This window comes from Lontra canadensis, unplaced genomic scaffold, assembly GCF_010015895.1.
Source record: "Lontra canadensis isolate GAN:19392208 unplaced genomic scaffold, GSC_riverotter_1.0 scaffold54, whole genome shotgun sequence".
NCBI lineage: Eukaryota > Metazoa > Chordata > Mammalia > Carnivora > Mustelidae > Lontra > Lontra canadensis.
In genome coordinates this window covers 4,816,824-4,843,171 of record NW_022631048.1, presented here as the reverse complement: position 1 = coordinate 4,843,171, position 26,348 = coordinate 4,816,824, and the positions used below count along the sequence as shown (strand labels likewise).

Here is a 26,348-nt window from a genome sequence, read left to right as displayed (position 1 = left end):
GCTTGGATTGTAAAGACCCATCTCTTCTCAAAGCAGATGGTACACTTAACACTCAGCCCACTCACCCGCACCCGCATGCATCTGTCTTTGCCACCTTCCACCACAGTAAACAGGGGAGGGGTTCTTCTTTTTTGCCCAAACTAACCCCCTTCGTGTGTCCCCAGCCTCAAGTGTGCACCTGTAACCCACACTTGTCAGTTCTCTCCCTCCAACCCAAAGAGGGAGCTGTCCCTGGTCCAAAGCTTCTCTCTTCATTAGTGTGATGGGTCTTCTTCCCTCCTGCCTCCTCAGGGCTCTTTCCCATCAATTTCCTGCTCTCTCTTATAATTCTATATAATTCTCTCTTATAATTTGCCTCTCTTCTTATTATCTGCTCAGAAATCTTATATGCTTCTGCAGCTAGGCACAACTAGGCTCCCAGAAAGAGCCATTTTTAGGGCTATTGATTGCTAATATATTTTTGTATTCGATGATGACTCACATACTAATGTCCTACTAGTAGGACAGGTACATGTCATAGTAATTTGATATTTTTATACATTACAGAATGCTCACCATGGTGAGACTAGTTATCTGTCACCATACAAAGTGGTCATAATATTATTAACTACATTCTGTCTGCTGTACGTTACATCCCCATAACTTATGTGAGCAGAACTCCCTTTGGAAAGTGAACGCAGGTTGCAAACGGTGGGGTCAAGGGCCAGCAATAATGACCTCCTTGCTATGGAGCTGTTCTGGCCTAGGTGTTAGGAAAGTCTTTGCGGCGCTCTGTCCTCCTTGCTCCTGAGCCGCGCCCAGCATTGTTTTCGTTCCCTCTGTTCAGTGAACATTCCTGCCTGCTGAGTGCTGGGTTTGGCCCCAAGCTCATCTCCCAGTGCCACAGCTACTAGTGGGTTGGACTTGGCCCCGGCAGCCCCACTAGCAGTTTGCTCTGGTGCTGCTCCCTCCGGGTCTACAGGAAGACTGCCGCGGGGTACCAGGCCCTCCTGCACAGCTGCAGGCCCACTGGGAGGGAGCAGGTGGTCTGCGGGGCAGGTGACAGCACTCGGCCAGAGCGAACTCCCTGCCTGCAACCAGCCCAAGGAACCCCACGTGCCTTCTGATTCCTGAGAGGTCCGGCCTCTCTCTAAGCTTTGCTGCTGAGTCCAGCAGGCAAGTGTCCTGGAAGCAAATGATTTTAAAGCAAGTGGGAGGCTCCTTTGTGGATGGACTAGAAAGAATCAGAGCCTGGAGTCAGGGACCTGGCGGCACCAAGGCTCTACCTGATCCCTGCTCAGAGGCTGGGTTATGCGGATCCAGTAACCAAAGATATCGAAAAAAAATGACTTATTCCAATATGAAACATGTTTTCACGATACGATAAGCTTGCAGAAATATTCTTTATCCTGCAAAAATGTGGCTGCCCTTGTTCAACCAGGAGGTACTTTTCTTTGCCCAAGCCTTTCCATATGGTAACATAAAAGCAGGGGTCCTCAACAGGGAGACATCTGCCTCCCAGGAGACATCTGGCAACCTCTGGAGACATTTTGGGTTGTCACAACTAGCTACGGTGGGGGTGGCACAACCATTCCCAGAGAGCAGAGGCTAGGGATGCTGCTAAACATTCTACAACACTCGGGACAAACCCTCCAATAATTATCTGGCCCCAAATGTCACCAGTGCTGAGGTCGAGAAACTGTGGATGGAAGGAACCACTCTAGCTCTCTCTGGCACTTTCCAATGTGCCTGCAGAATATTGAGGACAGAATGATGGCATCTACGTTTACAACCTTCTGCTCTACTTTCTGCTCCACCATGCAGAACAGGCACCGTTCTCCCAAGAAGGCTGAGATTCAGATAGGTTAAGAAAGCTGCTCAGGTTCACACAGCACTGAAGAGGGGAGTAGAAATGTGCAGGCAGGTTTGCCAGGCTCTGAAATCATCACCTCGTGCTGAGTGATGCCCCGGCTCAGGAACTGGGGTGCTGCCTCTATGCCAGACACCACGCTGGGTGCAAAGAGCAAAGACAGACAGAAACTGATCCAGTTTCCAAACTAACACAAATCTTCACAATGCGAAGACCTAGGGAGGGAGAAGAAGGATCTGAGTGGGCAAGTGAGCAGCCACCGGCACCTGACAGAGACTGGCTCTACTTGCCTTGCTCTAGATGCTGGATTGAACGTGCATTCCACTGGCAAGCAGTTTCAGTTAAAAGGGTTTGAACACCTTGGGTTCTCAAAGAACTCAAGAGAAGAAGCTGTTTTCCGGAAGAAAGTTCAGGAAAGAAATCAGGAAGGAACTACTAAATATTTTAAGTGGGCTTTAAGGGCAGATGAAATGTGGACCCCAATGACTGAGGGACAGAGGGACAACAGGAACCACAGGGAGTGGAGGAGAGTGGAGTGTAGCCTTGGGAGATGCAGGAAGAGGACAAAGGAGGAACTGGTCAGAGAGGCAGATGGTGTCTCAAGGCCAGCCGTCTCAGACCGCCCGGGCTGTCCTGAGGATCTGAGGAATCTGGACTGCATTCTGTAGACAGTGGGAACTAGTACAGATTTTTGTGCTGAGTAACAGGGGTGGGGGATGGGTGGGGGGCGTGGGTGGTGGCAGAATGGGATAGAGAAAGGAGAGACCAGGTCGGGAGAGCAAGGCAGCAGCACGAACACGTAGCATTTATAACGCGCCCGAGGAAGCTCGCTGCCAGGCAGGCTGTGTGACGGGCACCAAGTCCCCACGAGCGGGAGTGTATGGAGGGGTTCATTTCTGAGACATGCTTCCAACTAGTAATTCAGCTAAGCCCTTTGTACCAAATGGCATTTTAGTCTTTAGGAATGTATTTAAAGATTTGTTTTTAAAGATTTATTTATTTGAGAGAGAAGCAGAGAGAATGCAAGTGGCGGAGGGAGGGGCAGAGAGAGTCTTAAGCAGACTCAGTGTCAAGTGCAGAGCCTGACGTGGAGCTCCATCCTGGGACCCAAGATCATGACCTGAGCCGAAACCATGAGTCAGATGCTTAACTGACTGTGCCACCCAGGTGTCCTTAGGAATTTTTTTTTTTTTTTAATTTAAAAAGATTTTATTTATTTATTTGACAAAGAGAGACACAGAGAGAGAGGGAACACAAACAGTGGGAGTGGGAGAGGAAAAAGCAGACTTCCCCCTGAGCAGGGAGCCCAATGCGGGGCTTGATCTCGGGACCCTGAGATCATGACCCGAGCCGAAGGGAGATACTTTAACGACTGAGCCAGCCAGGTGCCCCTACGAATTTATTTTTAAAAAAATCGCACATGTTATCTTTAGATAAATTCATTAAAATGACCATAGGTCCATTTTTTAAGCTTGCCTTTTGAATTTGTTTGTGGTATTTCTGCCATAAAAAAGTCTTCTGATTTTTATATATATTCAAATGTCTTTTCTATGATAGATTCTAGGGTTCCAATCATGATTTAAGAAGTCTCTACAACACAAGGTTTCTTGTTTCTTTTACGTTCTCAATAATGTTTATGTTCTAGAATATTTATGGCACCTAGATTTGCTTGAAGAAATTTTGCTATAATTTTTACATATGCTTTCAGATTAGAGAGAAATTTAACCTAACGTTTTGTTGCACAGCTCATTGTATTGGCATCATTAATGGAGGAGCGCATTCTTTCCCAACTGAATTGAGTATTTTCAATATACTAAATCCTCAGGTCTATTTCTAGATAATGCAAGTGTTCAAAGTGAGCGTTCTTTCTAAGTTTTGAAATCTTGCCCAAACTTCCTCGCAGGTTCTGAAGAAAGCTGGGTTAAGAAACGAACAGAAGGGACACAGTCACAACAGGTCATGCACACTTTAATGGTGATTTCTAACCTAGTTTCTATGCCATAGTTACTTGATAGCACAGCTGGGAAGGCTACTCAGATTCAGACAGACGGGACCCATGAAGCTCTTGGTCCACAGAAAGCCCTAGCGACAGCTGCCGGATGACGTGGGGTAAGGGAGTTTATCTGATCCTGACTCAAATAAAAACTATACACTGAGCTATTCTGTCAGGAGGGATCCTGGGGAGGTTGAAAGGCCAGGAGACATCCAATGGGATCTTGTGATATTGTGGTTTCTACCTACTAATTCAAGACTCTGCGCATGTAGCAAGGGACATTTAAAGTATGTTATCCAGGACTTCTTAAGTTCCATAAAACTCTACAATTACACTTAATACCCACTTGGCCAACCTCTAAACATGTTCAAAGGAGTCTCCCTCCTCCCTGCACCTCCCTTTGCTAAAGACCTGAAAGCAGAGTTTTACCACCCAAGTAGTGTCTGCTTGGAAAGGGAGAGAGGCCAAGGCAGAGGCAGAAGGAGGGAAGAGTCTATGCTACAGTTACAAAGCTTCTTGGAGATTTTGACTTGAGAGGTCTTAGAGTTCTGGTTATGACACTGGTAGGGTTAGATGGGTCACCGTCACTGACATGAAATGACCACACGGACCTTCTAGCTGTTGAACAGAAACTGATTAAACAGTGTCAGATTTGAAACCTGGCTTCTGAAAATCTGCTGCTGATGATAACGTAAAGAGTGACTCACATCACAGTCATTGTTTTGAAGTGACGCATGCTAGTACTTAAAACAGAGCACGTGTGACACTCTAGCACTCTGCCTCAGAACAGAGAAGCCAGTCACCTGTTTCGACGGTTTAGTCTTCGACGCTAAGATCTTAGGTTTGCTCTGGGAGAAGCGGCATTTAGAATCACTGAGACGGGAAAAGAACTTCCACTGGCGATCTTAGAGAGGACAATTGGTAGAATCTTAAATGACATTCAAAAATGAGCACTGTTTTCCAAATCCCAAATATTCTGAACTAAAAATTGAAATGAGGGGCACCTGGGTGGCTCAGTGGTTTAAGCCTCTGCCTTCAGCTCAGGTCATAATCTCAGGGTCCTGGGATTGAGCCCCACATCGGGCTTTCTGCTCAGCAGGGAGCCTGCTTCCCCCTCTCTCTCTGCCTGATGCTCTGCCTACTTGTGATCTCTCTTTGCTTCTACACGTATTTATGGAGTGCCAAGTTTGTGACTAGGAAAACAAGGCCGTGGTCTTACAGGGCTTACATTCTAGGGGGAGAGACAAACCAATAATGAGTTATAAATATATAAGATAAATATATAAATATACTTTATTTCATACAGCAATAAGTTCTGTCACTATGAAAAGACGTTAAGTTGGAGAGTTATAAATGGATGGGCTATTTTATTTTATTTTTTTTAAGATTTTATTTATTTCTTTGACACAGAGAGACAGAGAGATCACAAGTAGGCAGAGAGGCAGGCAGAGAGAGAGGGAGAAGCAGGCTCCCCGCTGAGCAGAGAGCCCGATGTGGGGCTCGATCCCAGGACCCTGAGATCATGACCTGAGCTGAAGGCAGAGGCTTAAACCACTGAGCCACCCAGGCGCCCCTGGATGGGCTATTTTAAATCAACTGATCAGGGTAGGCCCTTAGAGGAGATGTTTAAACTGAATGTGAATCTTTCCTACTTAAACATAATAATTTGAAAATATATGCATTTTGCACCATTCATACTTTGTATTAGACATAAAAATACATTTAGAGCTTTGCACATTTACAGTTTTGTCACCTTCATTCAGAATACATGAGAAGTTTTTACTTGGTATTTTTTATATATCACTTTATAGCAAGTGGAAAATTTCATATACTTAACTCTCTATCATCTATGATTCATCACCAAGCTTTGCTCATTTGCCCATTCTCCTTCTGAAATAAGTCCATTCCCACTGCTTTTGCCCTATTTTCTTTAGAAAGAACAGTTTCAACAGCCTCTTAAATGACACCCCCATTGCCCACTCCAATTCAACTACTTATAACCAGAGCTGACTTTTGAAAATACAGATTTGACCAAGACATTCCTCTAAAGATATCACATTGTCATCTTCAGGATAAAATCCAAAGTCCCTGGCATGCCATCAGATGCCCTTTCCTACTAATATGAGGACGCCTTTAGAGCCTCTTTATCTCTGTTTTGTAGCCACATCAAACGGACACATGTGTGTTCACGCCGCCACCCTGCTGGGAACGTTGCGACCTCTATCTGGAAGTCCCTTTTCCCCACACATTTATTTATTTTTTTGACAGAGAGAGAGAGAGAGAGGGAGAGAGGGAGAGCACGCACAAGCAGGAGGAGGGGCAGAGGGAGAGGGAAGAAGCAGGCTCCTGGCTGAGCAGGGAGCCCAAGGTGGGGCTCGATCCCAAGATCCTGGGATCATGACCTGAGCTCAGGGCAGAGGCTAAATGACCGAGCCACCCAGGTGCCCCAACTTCCCATTCATTCTTTTTTTTTTTTTAAATATAAAGGATACTTATTTAAATGTTCACACCAGTTTTTAAAAAAAATGGAATAACCCAGGCACCTGGGTGACTTGGTTGGTTAAGCATCTACCCTCTGCTCAGGTCACGATCCCAGGGTCCTGGGATCATTCCCCGCTCAGGGGGGCAGGTCTGTTTCTCCCTCTCCCTCTGCTCCTCCACCTGCTCCCTCTCTCTCTCTCTCTCTCTCAAATAAGTAAATAAATAAAAATCTTTTAAAAAATAGAATAAATCTAAACGTCCAACAATATAATACTCTCGCGCTCATTCTTAAGGCTCTTGTACCTAATACTCATTACCATACAATGTGGTAAGGGCATAACGTGGTATATATAGCAATTATCATATTGTATTGTAATCTGTCCATTTAAATACCTGTCTTTGCCCTAGTAAGTGGTCTCGAGCCTGATGCTGGAGCCAGGCTGCCTGGGTTCCCGTCTCTACTTGGTTGGTAACTCTCTCTGTGACACTGGTTACATCTGTACCTTATTGTCTTCATCTGTACCAGCACCTTCATCTACTCAGTATCTGGGTTATAATATTGTTACACAAAAGTGTCTAGAACAGTGCCTGGCATGGTTAGCAAGCTTTCAATGGATGTTTTATTATTTAGCTTTGTATTAGCTCCTGTATTTCCAGGGCCATAAAATCAGTCTAAAATAGCGATTAAAAGAATAAAAAGGTCAGCATATGAATACCTCGTTAATATGCAAATGGCAAAGAATGAAGATACAGACTTTGGAATAGGACTTGGAGGCTTCTGTAGTCAAAGACACATATGATAGACACACAGAGTCTAGCAAATGGTAATATTTCTAGTGGATGGATTGAAAGTCCGAGCTCTAGAGGCTCTTCTAGTTATTTTTAATTCTGGCCTTTCACCTCCATGGGTTTCCCACCATTCTTTGCCTTGCACAGTAACCTTGGGGAAAGGCTGCTATGGGCTGCGATGTCTGGAGATCCCTTGCCTCTGGTTTAAGGGTGGTTTGGCCAGTGGGGCTGGAGGATGGGAGAAGAGTGTCAAGATGCTCTTTCCCAGCCCACTGCTGTCTGACTCATGTCCAGCAGGGCTGCATCCTTCTGTGACTGCAGCTTCTATGGAAGGATCTCTCTCTTACTTGTCAGGAGTGTTATCACTGCTGACTCTGACAGGGTCCTTCTCAGTTTGGAAAGTCAGTGGACAAATAAGTAAAGAAACAGCAATTACAAGAAGTCTTTTTAGGCCTATGACACCCCCCCCAAATCAGATTTTTTTTTTCAGTTTCCTTAATGTGTGTACACTATATTCATTCATACTGGGATCTCTCAACATCTGAGTAGAAACAAAGGGAAGTGGGTAGAATCCATATGCCCCACGGTACAGGCTTCTGATTTCACTGGCTGTTTCCCAGCATTTGTGAAGCCCACACACTAGCAAGCAGGGGCCAGAGAATTTCAGGTAGCTGCAGTCAAACGGGAGCGGGCAGGGAAGGCTCCTCTGCCCATCTCTGGGGGTAGGCTGGCCTGGAAGCAGCTGATGGAGAGGCCCAGCGCAGTGTGAGAAGAGGTGGAGGCTCTCCATCAGTAACAGCAGAGTGCAAAGCTCCCAGGGGACATGTTCATTTATTGCTGACACTGTAAAGGATTTAAAATCACAGATGGTAACAAAGGGTCACCTTTAAGCAACTAATTGTACATGGAAGGTAGGAGCCCTCTATTTTAATGGCCTTGGTACAAGGAAGTGACTGGTGTGGCTTGTGGAGCAACACTCAGTTATCCAGCCAATCCTCAAAGACATGTTATTTTAACACTTCAAATTGGCAGGCATGTGCTAGAGTAAAAATAAGACAGACCCGTCTCTGCTCCGATGAAGGTATTTTCAAGGGAGAATCACATAAATCAGAGTATGGGACAAAGAGGAAGGCCAGTGACAGATAAAGATCAGAAAACACAAAGAAAGAAAGAAAGAAAAAAGACCAGTGCAAGGATGCCTCCTCCAGCCACACCTGAGCAAGGTTTCCATCCTGGGTGATGTTGGGATCCTGTAAACCTGATGAGTTTTCTCTCTGTTTATTTCTGGTGTGTAGAGTGAAGAGGTGGGCAGTGGGCGGGAGTCACTCCTCCTTCCAGGCAGACCCCTGCCCAGGCCTGTTCTGCTTCGGGGACAATTTCCAGCTTTACAAAATCAAGGCTGCAACCATGATGGGTCCTCTACTCTTTTGGTCTGCTTTCTGCTTTTGGTCTGCGAATGTATGATGTATTGGTCACAGCAAGAATCATCCTCCTGACAGCCCACGTGGATCGTGGGAGAAAGAGTCCTGGGAGTGAGGAAGGAAGGAGAGCCCTGCACCTAGACCAGAGATCAGCCACAGCCCCGCCCATCCTGCTGGCGTGGGGTGTGGCACCTGCTTTGAGGGTCGAGAACTCAGGATTCATGGACGAACTCCACCGTGTCATCATCTCCCAGTTGCAGGAGTGACACTGACAAAGCCTCAGGCAGGGGCCTTGGCACCCACTCGGTGCTCACCCATTGTGTAAGGCCCAGAGTGACTCCAAGATGTGAGCTCTCCTTGGTGCCCCTCTTTAAAATGTCTGCCAAAGAACTGACCGAGCACTTCAGGGTGCTCAGTTTTCCTTTCTTTCTTTCTTTTTTTTTTTTTTTTAAAGATTTTATTTATTTATTTTATAGAAATCACAAGTAGGCGGAGAGGCAGGCAGAGAGAGGGGAGGGAGAAGCAGGCTCCCTGCTGAGCAGAGAGCCCGATGCGGGGCTCGATCCCAGGACCCTGAGATCATGACCTGAGCGGAAGACAGAGGCTTAACCCACTGAGCCACCGAGGCGCCCTCAGTTTTCTTTGTAAAACTATTTGCTACTAGGCACAAGGACAGCTCCTATCAAGACACCCAGAAGGAATATTCGCTGCGATGCCCACAGCCCAGCAGGGCTTCCCATCTAAAGCTAAAGCAGGCTGTGCCCTAGTGGCTCGAGTTTTCTCAGCCATGGCTCTGACCGCCCAGCAAGCTTGCTCCCCGCTCCCAGGCCCCCTACGCGCAGACGAGAGACGGGTCCGAGTCTCCGTGAGGCTCCCTGTGCTGTCCAGCTCCTGTGCTCGTTCTGCATCCCCATGTCTCTACTGGCCCAGGGTGTGGAGGACTGGAAGTTTCCAGTTTCTGCCCTGCATCAAAGGGGAAGTCCCTGCTCACCTTACAGCGATTCTCCCTCCAACGTACAGCACTACAGCGGCCTCGTCCGCCAGGGCTCCGTGGAAATGGCGAGCTGCTCAGAAAGCTACCTGCAGCTTTGTTCTAGGCCGCACAGCCAATATACTCAACACGAGTAGGGACCTTGGCAGAGCAAAGTCCCCAGGTACTTCCCTCTGGAAAGCAACGGTTAGCACCTCCAGGGCACCTACTTCTGGGCCTCTGGTGTTTATAAAGCATTCACCCAGAGAACTCTGCGAATGCTTGCAACACCCCTGTGTAACAGTCCCCTTCCTCACTGCAGTGAAGTGTAACTTACACATCGACACGGCTGTCCTCCGCCGCTCATGCCAGAGGTGAGCAGAAGGCACCCGAGTCCGGTGTGAGAGCAGGGGCTGGGCGGCGGGCTAGCCACCCTCCCCAGTGGAAAGTGACTGAGGCCACTCCCAGGGAGCAAGCTCAAGTCTTCGTGTGCGGCCTTGCTCTGTGTTTGCACTAAAACATGCTTGACTGCAAGGTTGCCTTCAAAACTCTGGGTCCCAACAATGCCACTATGGCGCTGACCCTGCTTAACCTGTGCCACCATCCAAATGTAGCCTCCTTGGTCATCTGAATGCCCTTCCTGGATCCCCTCATTTCTGTCCACCAAATGCCAGGTTCTGGAGCCCTACAGACCCCATTCTGCTGCCTACATGTCCCCTCTGCCTCCCCCCCATCCAGACTGCCTCCCCTGTCCCCAGCAGGCGTCTCCTGAGCACCTTCTGCTCCCACCAGTGCGCTCCTTCCCTCGTCATGCTCCTCCCAGGAGCTCAGCTCTCGGGTTCTTCCTTCTTAGCTCTCTCAGGGTCTGCCCATGCCCGGCGAACCCGCGCTGTCCGCGCTGTCCCGTGCTGTCCCCGTCTTGTGGGCCTTGGCTCTGCTCATCGTCTGCACAAGCTCCGAGGACCTCTCTTCTCTCCTCTCAAAGTGCAGCCACTCCGCAATCTCAGTTTCTAGCCCGGCTGCTCTCCAGCTCACCAGGGCCATAGTTCTAGTTACATAACACATCAACCTGTCCTTAGAGAAGAAAGTGCAAACTACTGGCCAAAGGGTGAATTCCTCATCTTTCCTCTAAATATCATTGGGGGGCACCTGGGGGGTCAGTCAGTGGAGCATCTGACTCTTGGTTTGGCTCAGGTCATGATCTCCCTGTGGTGGTGAGATCGAGCCCCGTGCTGGGCTTTGCACTTGGTGGGAGGCTGCTTCAGACCATCTCTCCCTCTCCCTGTCCCTTCTGCCCATGTGCTCTCTCTCTCTCTCTCTCTCTCAATTAAATAAATAAAATCTTTGAGTACCGTTTACCTCACGTAACTCCCATCACAGCCAGTAGTATCGGCCCACCCAACCAGGCAACCCTGGACATACGCTATGCTTCTCTCCTTCCCTCGAGGCTCCATTACTTCTGTGAGCCAACTAGTTCAATCTCTTCTCCCTCCAAGATGCCCCTCAAGCCAGCCTCTTCCTTCCTGGGACACCACCTCTGCCTGAGTGTGAACCCCTTGACTCATCAACAGCTTTAGAGCTGGTTTCACTCTTTCCAGTCTTACCTCCTCAAATGTGTCTCCCCGCAACGGCAAGATTTACTTTTCAAAACCACAAATCTCATTACAGTATACTCCACGTGGGTTATGACCAACTGCCTCTTCTGCCCCAGCCCCACTTCCCACCACAACCCTGAGGTCATTCTCTGCTCTGATATGTCTGCCCTGCTTGCGGAAGCTCCATTCACTCTCATGCTTTTCAGTTCTTAATCCCTATTTGGTTCCTGGGCATATCTTCCCTCCCCTTCTCTGCTGAGTCTCTCATCCCCTCTTTTTGTAAGATCCACTGGCTTCACCCCCCACCCCCCACACCCCACCTTGTGTGGAGTGGTTTTGAGAGTTGTACGTGTTTTAATACATGGCTTTAATACAATGTAGTACAATTTTATATAATTTAATACAATTCTCAGGCTTATGTATGCATCCCAGGCTTATACACACGTGTGCATGTGTGTGAAGTATGTGTAGCATGGCATTTAAGACACTGCAGCACAGCTGTTGGGTCTACGCATGTGCTGCTCCCCAGCACTCCACCACTCTGGTGGGGGGAAAGAGCTTCCTCATTTCATCTTTGTATCTCCCTGGCACACAGTGTGTGTTTGGTTCGTCAATGCTAAATTAATGAAGACATCCCCACAACACCTTAGCACAGTCATATATTTGAAGGAAATATTTCTTTCTTGATCGCTGACTGTAAGTCACTACTTCTAAGATACCATCTTAAATGTCACGCTCGCAAACTAAGGGATAATTGAGGGACTGTACTGAGGATAATGCGCATATGCATGTACTCTCGTGTCGTGGGTGCCACCCCGCTCTCTACTGTTGGAATGAACCCCGCCTGATGTGACCTAAGTCCGAGCTGGCCTTCAATTCTCAGGGTCACAAACCCCCTTAGTGGCCACTTGCACTCTCCGCCTGCCCTGCCTCTGTGCTTCTGCCTCACAGACTTCAGCGTCCACTTATGGATAAACAGGAAATGGAACAACAATGGGCAACTTTGGGTTCCTCACTTGGGCCAAACACTGAGTGCAGATACACTGTGGCTCTGCTCAAGAACTTCCGAGCTAAGGGTTTTTGGAGAGAGAGGACACGTGCGATAGCTCTAAGTCTTAGCAGAGGTGGGTTATTCTGATGCTATACATCAAAATATGGGCATCGGGGCTCTAAGCTAGGAGGCCAGGGATCACCCCAGGAGCTCCCTCCCCCAGCAGCTGTCACAACACATCAAAAATGAGCAACGTAAGATATTATCAGTTTATAGGACTCATTTCCCTCTTAACAGCAGTAGCTCCTACAGTAAGAGTAGGAATACTTTTCAAATCAGGTGTGGTGGTGCCACAGCAGGAAGAAGCTTGCATCCTAGATGTACGATGCAACTTTCTGGAGACTTCTAATACCCACATCCGAGGTATCTCACACACAGAATGGCAGACAGTTGACTGACAGTTATCTTCTTACACATCTCGGTAAGTGGTAATGGATGCCTCCATAAAACAGAACCAAAGAAATAATGGATTTTCAAGCCGGAGGGTGTTTGGAGAGCACCCGGCCCAGCAGCCTTACTTGCTTCACAGTAAGAGGCACAAGCTGATATTGACAGTTCTAGAGCCACTGGTCCACCGTCAAGAACATGTCCAACCCAGTGAATACCTCCAAGAAGCCTCCACTGGGGACTCTCAGGATTTTAGTAGATTTTCAACATTTGGTAAACATTTCAACATTCAACTACTTCTACTTACCTCAGTGTTTCCTCAGAAGGCAATTACTGGCTCTTTTAGCGATTTGCCGTTGATAGTAAATCTGCAGTGTCTTTAGTAATTCCTTTCATGTTCTGGGTGAAAACTAACAGAATCTTCTTTCTAGGGCTTTCTTGTTCACTCTCATTACCCCTCTTAGTATCTGGCCCACTGCTCTAAACAAGAAATAGTGCTGCTCAAGTCAGTACTACTGACGTCTGACTAAGAAAAACCAGAACTTTTGAGCAGAGAAAGTGAGCCTTCCAGATCTTACCATTCAAGATGGTTTTCCACAAACGCGGACATGGGGCTGATCTGCACTGTGTAGGTATCATTTGCAGAGTACTCAAAGAGTCCGTAGTAAGGGTTGAATAGCTCCTGAGACAAAAGGAAGAAGAACTCTCGCGAAGGACCACTGTAGTCCAGGCTGCAAAGGAAGCAGAGGCCCAAGAAGCCCGTTACTTGTCGGGGGAGGGGCCTGTTTCTACCCAGGTGCTAGTCTGTTCTTTCAGTCAGTGTAGGGACAGCAGAGAGCGGCCTCTGATCCTTACAGTGGATGCCTGTGGGAGCATAATCTGCTGCAGAAAGTGAGGAAGCAGTTTCGGGATGTTTCTTACTAGATGTCCATGAATAAATTCTTATGCAAGTGTTTCTTAGCCTTTATTCAATCATATGATCCTACTGGATAAAACACACAGCTGGCCCATTTAAAAGAAAGAGCTTGCTGTGAGAGGCATAAAAGAGTTTCCCATGATAGTACCTGTGTGAGAACCAAGAAAACTTCCAAGTTTGTTGTGATACGTCCTCCTAGGTAGGCTTATCTTCCAGTGTTGGAGATGGTTTTTCACAAAATCACTGAAATGCTAGGGAAAATTTGCTATGTAGTTCTTTATGTGCACTCTAGGAGGAAGAGCTTTTTGATCAAAAGTGTACACAACCTGAAAAAGTAAAGATCCAATAGCTTAAGTCTGAATTTTTGCTTATGCACAGTATAAATGTGTAACCTCAGACTCTAGCACAAGCCAATAATCTTGGGCTTTTGAAGAACATAATTCTAAAGTTTGGCAATGCCTGGAGAGAGAAAGACCTCCTAGAAGGACATGATCAGAATCACCCTGGGGCAAAGGCTAAGAGCTACCCTGCTCTTTTTTGAGAAAAATCACGAAGATCTGGTGACTCTGGCCTGCCCACACTGAATGAGGTGTCTGCATAAAACTGCTGGTGCCTCACCCCTCCTCTCCAACAAAGGTGACGTAGAGTTTGTTTCGCTGAAGCTCCTTCCGGGAATAGGCCATCACCTGATTGAAGGTTCCCTCCAACAAATGGTCCCGACGAATGATGAGCCTGGGAAGAAGCCATGTGGGCAGTGAGTAGTGGCTCTGGGCTCTGATGTTGGAGAGTGCTCTAGATGAGTTGTGAGGGGCCAAGCTTATGGTCTGGCTTGGCGCTCACAAGGAGGCCTCTCCTCGTTGGCCTCTCCAACTTGGTGCAGATCCCACGAGTTCAGCAATGGACTTATTTTAATGCTCTTTTCAAAACACTGGGAGCGCAAGGACAACACGTACGTTTTTATAATTGGATGCCCTCCATCATATTGCCCTACTTTTAGGATTCTTTTGATCAATTCCAAAGAGAATCTCTTAAGTTGGATTCTGAGTTAAGATTTAGTTTTTAAAGATGAACACAATAAACCCAGGGGGGATAAATATAACTATTCACTTAGACGTCTGTTACAAAGTTACAGAATGTATGAATTTGACCAATGAATTAAATTTGCTCCAAGAATAAGTAAGAGGAAATACATAATTTTTAAAATTTAGTTCAAGATTCTTGGTTTTCTGGAAAGGTCTACCATTAATTTTGTATATGCCTTTGTCTGAAATGTTTTTTCTCTCTCTCCTTCTCTTCTCTTTCCTTCCTTCCTGCTTCTCTTCCAATTTAACTTCCTTCCTTCTTCCCAACTTTTATTTTTTTAACCTTCCTCCTTTCTATGAACATAACTGTTACCACACCATGGAATCCAATCTCCAAAAAGTATCACAAAGATATAGAGGAGAAAAGGATAGGAACATCTAGCATCCAAATTCGGTGAACAAGCATTGGAACACTCACTTAATTTTCCCTGGACCCTGACCAAATCCTTTGGCTTCCAATTTTCGGTAGAAATTTCGGAGCTTGGCTTCAAAGTCTCTCCGGTAGGGTGAAGGGGCTCTTGCACTGGCTCTCTGTAAGCCTGCAGAGAGAAGCACACGGTCTGAAGGTCATCGCTGATATGTGGAGCAATGTCAGAAGAAGGGCCAACCAGAGGCACATTCCTATGTCTTATTTTTCCTCTCAAAAAAGCTTCCTTTGATTTCCATTACTCTTTCAGTTTCTTTTGTAATAAATGGAAGTAATATAATAAAGAGAAAAATGAATTCTGATGACAATAAACATTTAAGTCTTCCACTCCACCTCAAGTTGTATTTCTCTTAACAATACCTTGGTCAGCATATCTGTTGGCTGAACTGTACTTAAATAATCTAAATCAACATATCAAACTAGTCTAAATTTTTCTTGTAAGTTTCTATGTTATAATAAGTGATTGTAACTATAACGAGGCAACTCAGACTAACACATGTGTATGTCGTACTTGTCTAACTATACTGACCCTAAAATAAACAGAGGTGTCCTGTAGGGCCCAGGGCATTGAAAACTTTATATTAGACTATCTTGTATTATAGAGGAAACATTTATAATAATAATAATAATAATAATAATAATGACGACTTGCTGATTCTATTTAGAAAAGAGTTTTTATATCACTGTTTTGTGAATGCTTTGTTATCCTTATATACTTTTTAAAGAGAAAAGTAGTGGAAAAAATAACATTCTTCTCCAAGTTTTACAGATGACCAGAATCATGGCCTGCCCCTTCAATAACCACTATATTCCAGGTATTGAATAATATTCTAAAGAAGACTGATACCAATAAACTCACAGGAAGGACAATATAATTACAAGTTGAGATGACTGCTAGCTATGAAGGAAAGGAACTCAGTTCTTTGATATCAGAGAACACTCTGGCCAAGTTTGGGAAGGCTTCCCTGGGGAATATTCCCTGGGGAAGAATAAGTAAGCATGAATTAGACTGAATTAGTTGGGAAAGGCTTCTCTTTAATTAAGACACGAGATGAGCTGGGAGAAGAGCTGTCTAGGTAGAAGATCAGCATGTACAAATGTACTGAGGCAGAATGGAAAGTGGGGCTCAGGGTACATGGATCAGAGTGATGCAAACAAGGTTTGCGAGGTGGGTGGATGATCAAAAGGATAAGGTCCATTCTGCTAAACAATTCTGTTTAATACTAAGCACAGTAGGAAGCCACTGCACGAGGACTGACAGACAGGATGACAATTGAGTTATGAAAACATTAGTCTTTCTGCAGCAGAGAGAAAAATGAGAGGACTGGGGTGGATTTAGAGAGCCTAAACTGGACAAGGGTGGTGTCAGTGGAGGTGAGGAGGGGATAGACTGTGGTGTGTTTAGGAGGCAATGAACTGGACATAGGCAGTGAGGGAGAGGTGGGCTTTAGATTTTTGTAATTGAAGGAACTGCACTGATAATCACTGAGATGGGGACAATGAAAGAAGAACAAATCTCGGGGGTGGGGAGCTTAGTCTTTGATGGTGTTACCCTTGAATGTCTAATTGGAAAGAGACATGGTTCGAGAGAGAGAAGAGAAGAAACCTGGGACTGAGTTTTGGGCATGGCAGGAAGTGAAGGATGAGTCTGCACTGGTGGCCAAAGAAGTAGTTGACATGCATATAGTAGTGTCACAGAAGCTTACTGAAGAGGTGACTTAAGAGGGAGAGCAATCAGTAATGTCAAATGTGGCTTAATGTTAAATGTGAGAATTACCCACTGGACTGCGTGTCTGGAGGTCATGGTGACCTTAGTGAAGGCAGGTCCTCTGATGCCCCAGTGTGGAGTGGAAGGAGGGGTAGGCTTGGAAGGCTTGTAGGATTGGCAGCAGGCATTTGAGAAAATGTCTACCTAATGGCTTCAGTTTTCTCAGTAAAGGGAGAAGGGACATCATTTGCTAGGAGAGACACAGAGAGCTGGAGTTTTGAGGGGCGCATAAACATTCAATATAGCAGTAGGGGGCAAGGGGGCACCTGGGTGGCTTAGTTGGTTAAGTGTCTGACTCTTGATTTTGGCTCAGAGGTCATGATCCCAGGGTTTTGAGATCAAGCCCTGTGTTGGGCCCCTCCCCCTGCACGCTCTCTCTCTAAAAAAAAAAAAAAAAAAAAAAAAAAAAAAGAAAAAATAAACCTAGGAAACATGGTCAAGTTTTCTTTTGGGTATTCAAGGTCCAGGTGAGGTGAGAGATGACTAACATATAGTTTGTAATCTGCCCTGTCAGATGAATTTGCCCAAGAAGTCCTGAGCATAGATGCAGAGGAAGCATAGTATGTTTATCAAGGGGCAGAGTTCTGCAAACAAAATGGAGAGGACTGGGGAGTTGAGGCCATTGGCACAGATGTTACGAAGAAAATGAACTGTGGAATTTATGCTGGGTAAGGGAAGAACAGAAAGGAAAGGAGAGACATGCATGAACTAAGGTCCTGATGAGGACAAGGGACAGTAATGGGGAGAGTAGTTGAACAAGCATGTTGGATGGGAGTAAGATGCTTGAATCAGTGATTTTAGAGATAACGACAGGGGTGGGAAGATGACTGTGGGAACAAGTGGTTGCACTGGGGGGAAGGTCATTGCAGACCAGAAATTCCAGAAACCAGGAGCCCAGGGAAATGAATGGGTGTCTTTGTGTATGCTGAAGTCATTCAGGATGATGGAAGCACTTGAGAAGGAGAGGGAGATTATGAGACAGGTTCCGCAGTCTTTGAGAATGACAGAAAGGCTGGGAGATGACAGCAACTGGGGGTGGTGGGGAGGGACAGCTGAGTAGTATAATCAAGGAAGCGTGAAGGGCCCTAGCCTCACCTTTGTGCCCCCCAGCACCTGAGTGTAAGGGAACCAACAGCCACCACTTGAAAAGAGCTATCCTAAGTGAAATGACAGGTTTCAGGCTACAGGTTCAACTAGAATACAAGTCTTGAGGTGCAAGTAGCATTTTCTGCCCTGTAGAATGCAGTGTATTTTATAATATGACTTCTATTACTGCTGGTACTACCACAATGCCCATGATCACTACTATGTATTTTTCTAATAATTTATGCTTTACAAAGTACTTTGGCATAAATATTTGTGATTTGCTATCTCTGTAGCACTGAGGTAAATTTCATGAAGGTCTAAAAATATGGGAATTATAAAATTTAGCATCAAAATATTTGGATTATATAATCTAGGACCCCATGATCAGAGCTAGGAGAATTAAAAATTAAAATGAGTTGGATGATTATTTGGGTTCGTGGTATTAGTAATGTCTTATTAGGAAAGCTGATGCCTTTTATAAAAGTTATGCAAATAATTATCATTTAGCAAATAACTCTTTATTCTCTTTTATTTTTCTATTTGTACTATGATATCTCCCCCATGTCAAGATGTTAAAATCATACTCTACTGTCAACTGTTTGAACCAAAGTGCAGATAAACTTTATCAGGCTAGGACAATATCTATGATAAAATGAAAGATCATGGTGGAGACCCACAGTTGTCCCCAAATGGAAGGCTCTGCTCCCCAAAAGTAAGTCATCCTGTGTGCACCAGAAACATTTGGCTGTCCTGATGTTGGCTCAGGCAAAGCTCCTCATCCTCCTTTCCCAGGCCACGGCATCTCAATTACACTGTATGTCCTTAACTAAGCCTTTGGTGCACTGGTTTGGAGGAAGTGACAATGAGGAGATACTGACTTAGAAACAGATTCTAGCAATTAATAAAATTACCTCTAAGAGATAATTCTGAGTGACATGACTTGGAGGAGCCAAACTAATATATTTGTTTTAGAGACCCGCAGCAGATCCAAGTAATGCCGAGTGAGACATCCCTTCGGAGGAATGGAACACACTGCTATAATCTCTCTCTTGTGACTTTCTCCAGTGGCTTCAAAAACTAAGCTTGGACAGACTCTAGAGGCTGTGAGATATGAACCTACTAGATTTTTATTTTATTATTTTTCTCCTTCCTTCATTCTTTTTAAAATTAAGTTCAATTAGCCAATATACAGTACATCATTAGTTTTTTTTTTATTGTGTTCAGTTAGGCAACATATAGTAGATAATTAGTTTTGGACAGTGTTCAATGAGTTGAGTTCAATGAGTTGCGTAGAATACCCAGTGCTCTTCGCAACATGTGCCTTCCTTGATACCCATCACCCAGCTACCAATCCCCCCACGCTTCTCCCTTCTCAAACCTTCAGTTTGTTTCCGGGAGTCTATAGTCTCTCATGGCTTGTCTCCCTCTCAGATTTCTTCCCATTCAGTTTTATACATCATTAGTTTTTGATGTTGTGTTCAATGATTCATTCGTTGCGTATAACACCTAGTGCTCATCAGATCACGTGCCCTCCTTAATGCCCACCACCCAGTCACCTACCTACTACGTTTTTATAACTAAATCCCTTTACTTTTTAAGCTATAAAAAGAAATTTGGGTTTACCACCAAGACTCTGACCAAGGTGGTATTGTAAACCAAGTAACTGAGGAAAAACTCTCCAATGTCTGGATCCCATTTGGGAGTATGGATTTTACTTAAACTAATCATTTTGATTAGATTTGATGAACCCTTTGTCACTAAAGAGTTCAGTTATTCATTTCCTTATTTGGAATGGAAGATACCTATAAAGAATTTCTGTATCATGAGTAAATTAATCCTAATACATAAGAGAAAACAGTGGGGGAACAATTGTGCATGTAAGAAAATTCTTCAACGTCTTCATGGGGGACATTATGGTGGCCTCCAGTAACCATATCACTGAGCAATTCCTTTACATCTTAGCAAAAAGTTACCAAAATTGGTATCTAGTAACATTCTGAGTCATAAGGCAGAATGTTTTGGAAATGGTTCTTCCCTTCTAAATGCCTGCGGAGTACCTTGGGATACAAAAGCAATTTAGAGCAGGGTCAGCAGACCTTTTCCTGTGAGGGGCCAGATAGTAAATATTTTAAGCTTTTGCAGCCATCTGGTCTCATCGTGATTACTCCTCTACGCCCGCATAGTGTGAAAGTTGCTACAGAAAACACACAAATGAACAGGTGTGGCAGGGGTCCAACAACATTCTATTTACGGACACTGAGATTTGAATTTCACAGAATGTTCACATGTCATGAAATACTGTTTTTGTAAAAAAAGGTTTTCCAATTATTTAAAAATGTAGAACATAGGGGCTCCTGGGTGGCTCAGTGGGTTAAGCCTCTGCCTTTGACTCAGGTCATAATCTCAGGGTCCTGGGATCGAGCTCCACATCAGGCTCTCGGCTCAGCGGGGAGCCTGCTTCTCCCTCCCTCTCTCTCTCTCTCCCCGCCTGTCTCTCTGCCTACTTGTGATCTCTCTCTGTGTCAAATAAATAAATGAAATCTTCAAAAAAAAAAGTAGAACGCAGTATTACACAAACAGGCCGCAAACTGTCAACACCCAATCTTGGCAGTATGCTTTCAATCAGAAAATTGAGAGGGAGGAAGAGAGAGAGGGCACGTATACAACTGCCCTTCTCCCACCTCCGTCTGGGGGAAACGCGGGTGGCGACTGACAGGAGACAGAATGCCAGACACTCAAGTTACCTGGGGAGTTCTGAGGTGAGGAGCAGGGTGAACAGCGGGGAGAGAAGCTGTACCCGGGGAGGAAGGCAGCCTGCAGTGGGACGTAGGACATAATCTCTTCTTCAAAGAGACTGCAAAGCAAAAAAGAAGACGAGAAATGAGAAGAAGCAGAGGAGAAGGAAGAAGAAGAAAGGAAAAAAGTTTTCTGTCCAGGAGAGAATATTCATGAACTGGGGTAACAGTGGTTATGGCTCTCACGAGGCAACAACAAAAGCACTCAGGTTCACTTAGGTAGGCAGATGCCGGCATGCAATATTCTCAGCGTTATTTTAAACCCTAAATAATCCTGACATAATGGTCTCTATCAAGGACTATGCACAGTTCTTGATACCCCAGTTGTAAATGTAAAGGAGGCAATGGACAGCAGGGACAAGGGTGGGGGCCCTACTTTAGTTGTAGCCAGCAGAATCCTCTAGAACAAACAGGGAGTGTTTCAGTCATAGCTGTAGTGCAGGAAGACTGCCCAGAGCAGCCTTTCTAGAAGCGTTTCAGGCGTAGCCCTTACCTTAGCAAAATGACTAGATCTGCATCACAGGACAACTTTTCAAGCCCATGATTACCCTCAGTCCGAATGTAATGGATTTTCTCCCTAGAATAGTGTGGGAAACAAAGTATGAATTACCAACAGGTAAGTTAGGGAATAAATCCCCCATTTTTTCCTCTCTCCGATGATATTAATGTGACCCCAAATCCTCATCATTACTTGCATATTTTCAGGCAACAATATAATAAATTTGACCTTTTGGTGGGCGTATTTTTGAAAAGGGAAAATTTGGGCCTCTACAAAGATATGCAAAATAAGATTAAACAGAGAAATGCACTGTGACTCAACCTCTCAGTATAGGTAGCCCCTCAAAACCTGGGGGATGTTCACAGTGTCTTCACTGACTGGGGTTTTGAGAAACGGAGCGGAACTGTCTACACACCATTTTGCAGGGAAGATGCGGAAGCTCAGCAGAGCGTGCAAGCACCATGCCTCCTCCACCAGCTGTCTCTCCCTTCATGTTCCTGTTCTCGACTCCATGTTCCTGAGCGTTGGCCTCTAAATCCTGATACCACCTCACAGAACTCTTGTTTGGAAGACTGGTGGATCTGCTCCCCTGGTTTGCCGACTCGGCCTCACAAAGGACTCTCAAATTTATGTCCTTCCAAAGACAATGCCTCTGGGGCCGATCATCCCATTCCCCAAGGAACCTCTATGTGGGAAAGCCCCTGGTCTCTTTGTCTGGAGGAAAAATGGGAAGAACATTCTAGGGATTGCCCTTTGTTCCCAGTGTCCCTGAGGACATGAAGTCCAAAGCAGGCCAACTCTACTAGGGCAGCAGAGTGCCCACAGAAAGTGGCACTGACCTGTAGTGGTTCTATTATCCCACTGTCCACATGAACCACATCCATATATGAGAAAGCTGAACACAGTTTTCTGAGACTTTCAGTGGCTCTCCACAGGACATAGCACCTTCTGTCATGTCTATGAAAATTTCATGCAGACCCAGTCGTCTGGGGTGGGGGCCTCCAAATGCCCCTGGGACTCAATCCCAAAAGTACTGGCACTGGGAAGGATCTCTAAAGGTTAGAATACCTCTCCTACACATAACCCTTGCCTACCAGGAAAACTCGGGTGCAAAACTCTCCTCCAAGACTCTGTTCACTAGAGTCACCTGCCTCCTTGACATCTTGACATCTCCCTTTGTGACCTCAAAACTTAATATCCAAATGAAATCCTTGACGTTCTTTTGTCTTTATCGCTCAACTCTGATCTTGTCCTTTGTGGCCTTTAACACATTCTATAGCTATATATTTGGCTTAAGGAAAAAAAAAAAAAAGGCAAACTTGCCTATCATCTGCCTTCCTCAATAGATGGCAAATACCATGCAAAGTAGGGCCAATGTCTGCTTTGTTTTGCTACTGTGTACACAGCCTCCCACAGTTCTGATTCAGAACACCGGCACAATAAAAACACCAGGTGAAGGAAGAATGAATGAATGAAAACTGCTACCATGATCCTTAAAGTGAAGAAATGTCATTAGCCGCTGGGTTTTCCGGCTCCATCTTCCCTTTCCACATGTGGCTTCCTTATGATTCACTGCTGTCTGCTGAACAGTTTTCTGAGGACTCACCCTCCACCCTTTAACCCAGAAACTGGCTTTGTGGACCCACGATAGTGAATCCATGGCTCCCTGAGAAGAGCAAGGCTGAACAGGGGTCACAGCCCCACCTGGAGACCACAGAGGAAGCAGTAATTTCTTCCTCTGAACAGTGTCATGGGGAAAGAAGGTTTTCTTTTTAACCTCTGGGCTTTTAAAATAGAGCTGACTCACCCTCCTGTCACACTCAGGGGCAAGCACAGGCCCAGTCATAGCAAGTAATGCCTAGCTTCCTGGCTCCTGGAAGCCTGCCTCCCTGAAGAGCAGTTTCTTCCTCTTACTTTTTTAGTCCTTTTTTAGTCCTTTTTTAGTCCTTTTTAGTCCCTTTTTTAGTCCATAGCTTCTTAGTTACTGTGGGCCTTCTGCTTTTGATGAGCTATTCGGGCTCTCATCCTGGGCCTACAGGTCCTTAAAGGAGTCCATAATCTTAAAGACGCTATTAGTTTCTGTACTAAATAATTGCCAAGATGTTTTCCAATTACAAGATGTCTTAATTCCAAGCTCCCCCATATCTGGAAAATTGTAATTGTACAATTCTGCACTGCAACAAAGCCTTTAAGGTTTCTTGAATTTTGTTATAATGCAAGACTGTGCAATAGTGCTGAAAATAGTTTACTCTCACTCTTTTACCCACGGGATTACATTTTTCACTTTTAAAGATGACTTAAATGAGACTCTAGTGCCTTTGGTGAGTTCAAATTCCTCAAAAGAATTAGCTGTGAACTCATTACTTAGTAACAGAATCAGTAACATATAAAATGTTTAAGAGCAGCAATCTCTCAGAAACTTTCCAGAGAGTACAATCCCTCTGAAAATCCTTTGGAAATTCCCTTAAATTATGATATACTGTGTGTGAGTCATAGAGTAGCCCACAAATAAATGACCCATATGACTGAGAATGGCACTGCCTTCTGTGGCACAGTAATAAAATGGGCAGAGCGAACAGAAGTGGATGTGACAATCACTCGTGCTGAAGGTCACCTGTTCACAATACAGATCTTCCATTCACTCTAAATGTAATTAATGTTTCTTATCTTCAAAGCAGAGGACTAGGTTCTGAGGGGGAGAGTAATATAAAGGCAAGGACCAGAAGGTCCTGCTGTAAGGAGCTTACATATCATAGGGAGACATCAGTACAGACAGTATTCAAGAGATAATGGAAAAAATATAGTAGAAGGACAAAAAAAAAAAAAGTACTAATAAAGTAAGGCAAAAGAAGTACTGAAGTTTGTCTAGGTCAGTGAATCTTTGCCATTTGGTTTGAGCCTTTAAAAGGAGTGAGAGTTCCTTAAGAGAAAAGCCATTCCTGAGAGGGCAGAACAAGGAGAGGACACAGCTTCTTTAATGGAGGTGGAAGACACCAGAACGAAAAAATTAGCATGGGATGGAGAGTTAGGTTAGGGCCAGACTTTGGAAACTGTGCTTAGAAATCCTGACTTTATTTTATACACAGTGGAAAGCTTTTTTAAAGGCCGGTGTAAGATGATTTATTCTGTGCTATAAGAAGGTAATTTTGGGGGCGCCTGGGTGGCTCAGTGGGTTAAAGCCTCTGCTTTCGGCTCAGGTCATGATCCCAGGGTCCTGGGATCGAGCCCCACATCGGGTTCCCCGCTCAGCAGAGAGCCTGCTTCCCTCTCTCTCTCTCTGCCTGCCTCTCTGCCTACTTGTGATCTCTGTCAAATAAATAAATAAAATCTTAAAAAAAAAAAAAGAAGGTAATTTTGTCCTAGATCTAGGGGACACCTTCTAGGACCCCCCTACAAAATCCAGGAGAGAAATGTTGAGCACCCAAACACAGGCTATGATAGGGAAGAAAGAAAAAGAAAAAAAAAAAAAAAAGGCTGGAAGACAGGAAGTGAGAGGCAGATGTTTGGATGTAGAGACAGGGAAAGAGAGAAGAGTGGAGATCCGGCAATGGGGAAGACAGTGATTCTAATTCACACGGAGTAAAAAGCAGGGAAAAGAGGTGTCTGTGAGGGTGTGTGGGTGTGTGTGGCGAGAACAGTGAATGATCCACCCAGCAGGAGTAATAGGAATTTGAATAGCAAAGAGGCTATGTTCAGGTGTTGGGGATTCACTGAGGAAGTCAAAGCAGAGTACTACAGTTGTCAGCTAGATGCAAAAGACCACCAAATGGGAGATGATGAGTCAGTGACTGCACTCGTGCCCACCTTCCCTGATCCTTTACACATACTCATAAAAGCATCTCCACACTGCCTACATGATAACTCTGTATCTGAAGAGATCAAGGGCATCTATGGGCTGAATAACAGGCCCAGATCAATGGTCTCTAAGAGATGGAGTAAGAATTCAAACTCCAAGAGGAAACACTTAACCATCACGTATAGCCAGCTTCCAAATGTCAGCTGAAGCAGAGAGATACCTGAATATCTTGCAAAGAAAGCGGGATCTAAGTTCAGAGGATATGTTCTCTTGTTATCACCTTGAGTGGCTGTCCTTTCCAAATGAAGTGGATTCAGTTTCAGAGACACTCATGCAACAATGACACTAATGGATATTAAGATATAAGTAGTTAGAACACAGGATACTTCTGATACTTTTGGTTTGCTTGTTGGTGTATTTTTGAATATGTTCATCTAATAGTTGGTTTACCATTAACTGTCATATTTTAAAGATAAAACATTTAAAATGGATTAAAGACCTAAATGTGAGACCTAAAACCATAAAATTCCTAAAAGAGAACATAGGCAGTAATTGCTCTGACATTGGCTGTAGAAGCATCTTTATAGATATGTCTCCTTTGGCAAAGGAAACAAAAGCAAAAATAAACTTTTGGGACTATGCCAAAATAAAAAGCCTTTGCAAGTGAAGGAAACCAACAACAAAAGACAATGTAGTGAGTGAGAGAAGATATTTGCAAGTGATATACCCAATAAGGGGTTAACATCCAAAATATTTAAAGAACTTATACAACTCAACATCAAAACCTCCCTAAATAATCTAATTAAAAGTGGAAAGGGGACATGAATAGATATTTTTCTAAAGAAGACATCCAGATGGCCAACAGACACATGAAAAGATGCTCAACATCACTCATCATCAGGGAAATGCAAATCAGTACCACAATGAGACATCACCTCACACCTGTCAGAATGGCTAAAATCAGAAACACAAGAAACAACAAATGCTGGTAGGGATGTGGAGAAAAAGGAACCCACAAGCAGTGTTAGTGGGAATGCAAGCTGGTGCACTACTATGGAAAAGAGTATGGAGGTTCCTAAAAAAAAATTAAAAATAGAATTATTACACAATCTAATAATTCCACTAGTGGGTATTCACCCCCAAAATTGAAAACACTAATTCAAAAAGATATATGCACCCCTGTGTTTATGGTAGCATATATATATAACAGTCAAGATATGGATGCAATCCAAGCGTCCACCCACAGATGAATGGATAAAGATGTGGTACATATATGCAATGGAACATTACTCAGTCATAAAAAGAATGAGTTCTTGCCATGTGCGACAACATGGATAGATCTAAATGGTATAATGCCAAGTAAAATAGGTCAGTCAGAGAAAAATACCATAGGGTCTCACTCACATGTAGAATTTAAGAAACAAAACAAATAAGCAAGGCAAA

The 26,348-nt window shown here is 44.7% G+C and overlaps 1 protein-coding gene across 6 annotated transcripts in view; it reads right to left on the bottom strand.

Moving 5' to 3' along the window:
- Positions 1–26,348, bottom strand: part of HECW1 (HECT, C2 and WW domain containing E3 ubiquitin protein ligase 1) — a 460,030-nt gene that overhangs the window by 33,550 nt on the left and 400,132 nt on the right. For all 6 annotated transcript variants that reach the window (XM_032874976.1, XM_032874979.1, XM_032874977.1 and 3 more), the window contains 5 exons: positions 21,104–21,187; positions 20,560–20,669; positions 14,953–15,073; positions 14,071–14,184; positions 13,115–13,267 (listed from right to left, as the gene is read on the bottom strand). In XM_032874976.1, the coding sequence (XP_032730867.1) occupies positions 13,115–13,267; positions 14,071–14,184; positions 14,953–15,073; positions 20,560–20,669; positions 21,104–21,187 (582 nt within the window). The remainder of the gene's footprint in view (positions 1–13,114; positions 13,268–14,070; positions 14,185–14,952; positions 15,074–20,559; positions 20,670–21,103; positions 21,188–26,348) is intronic.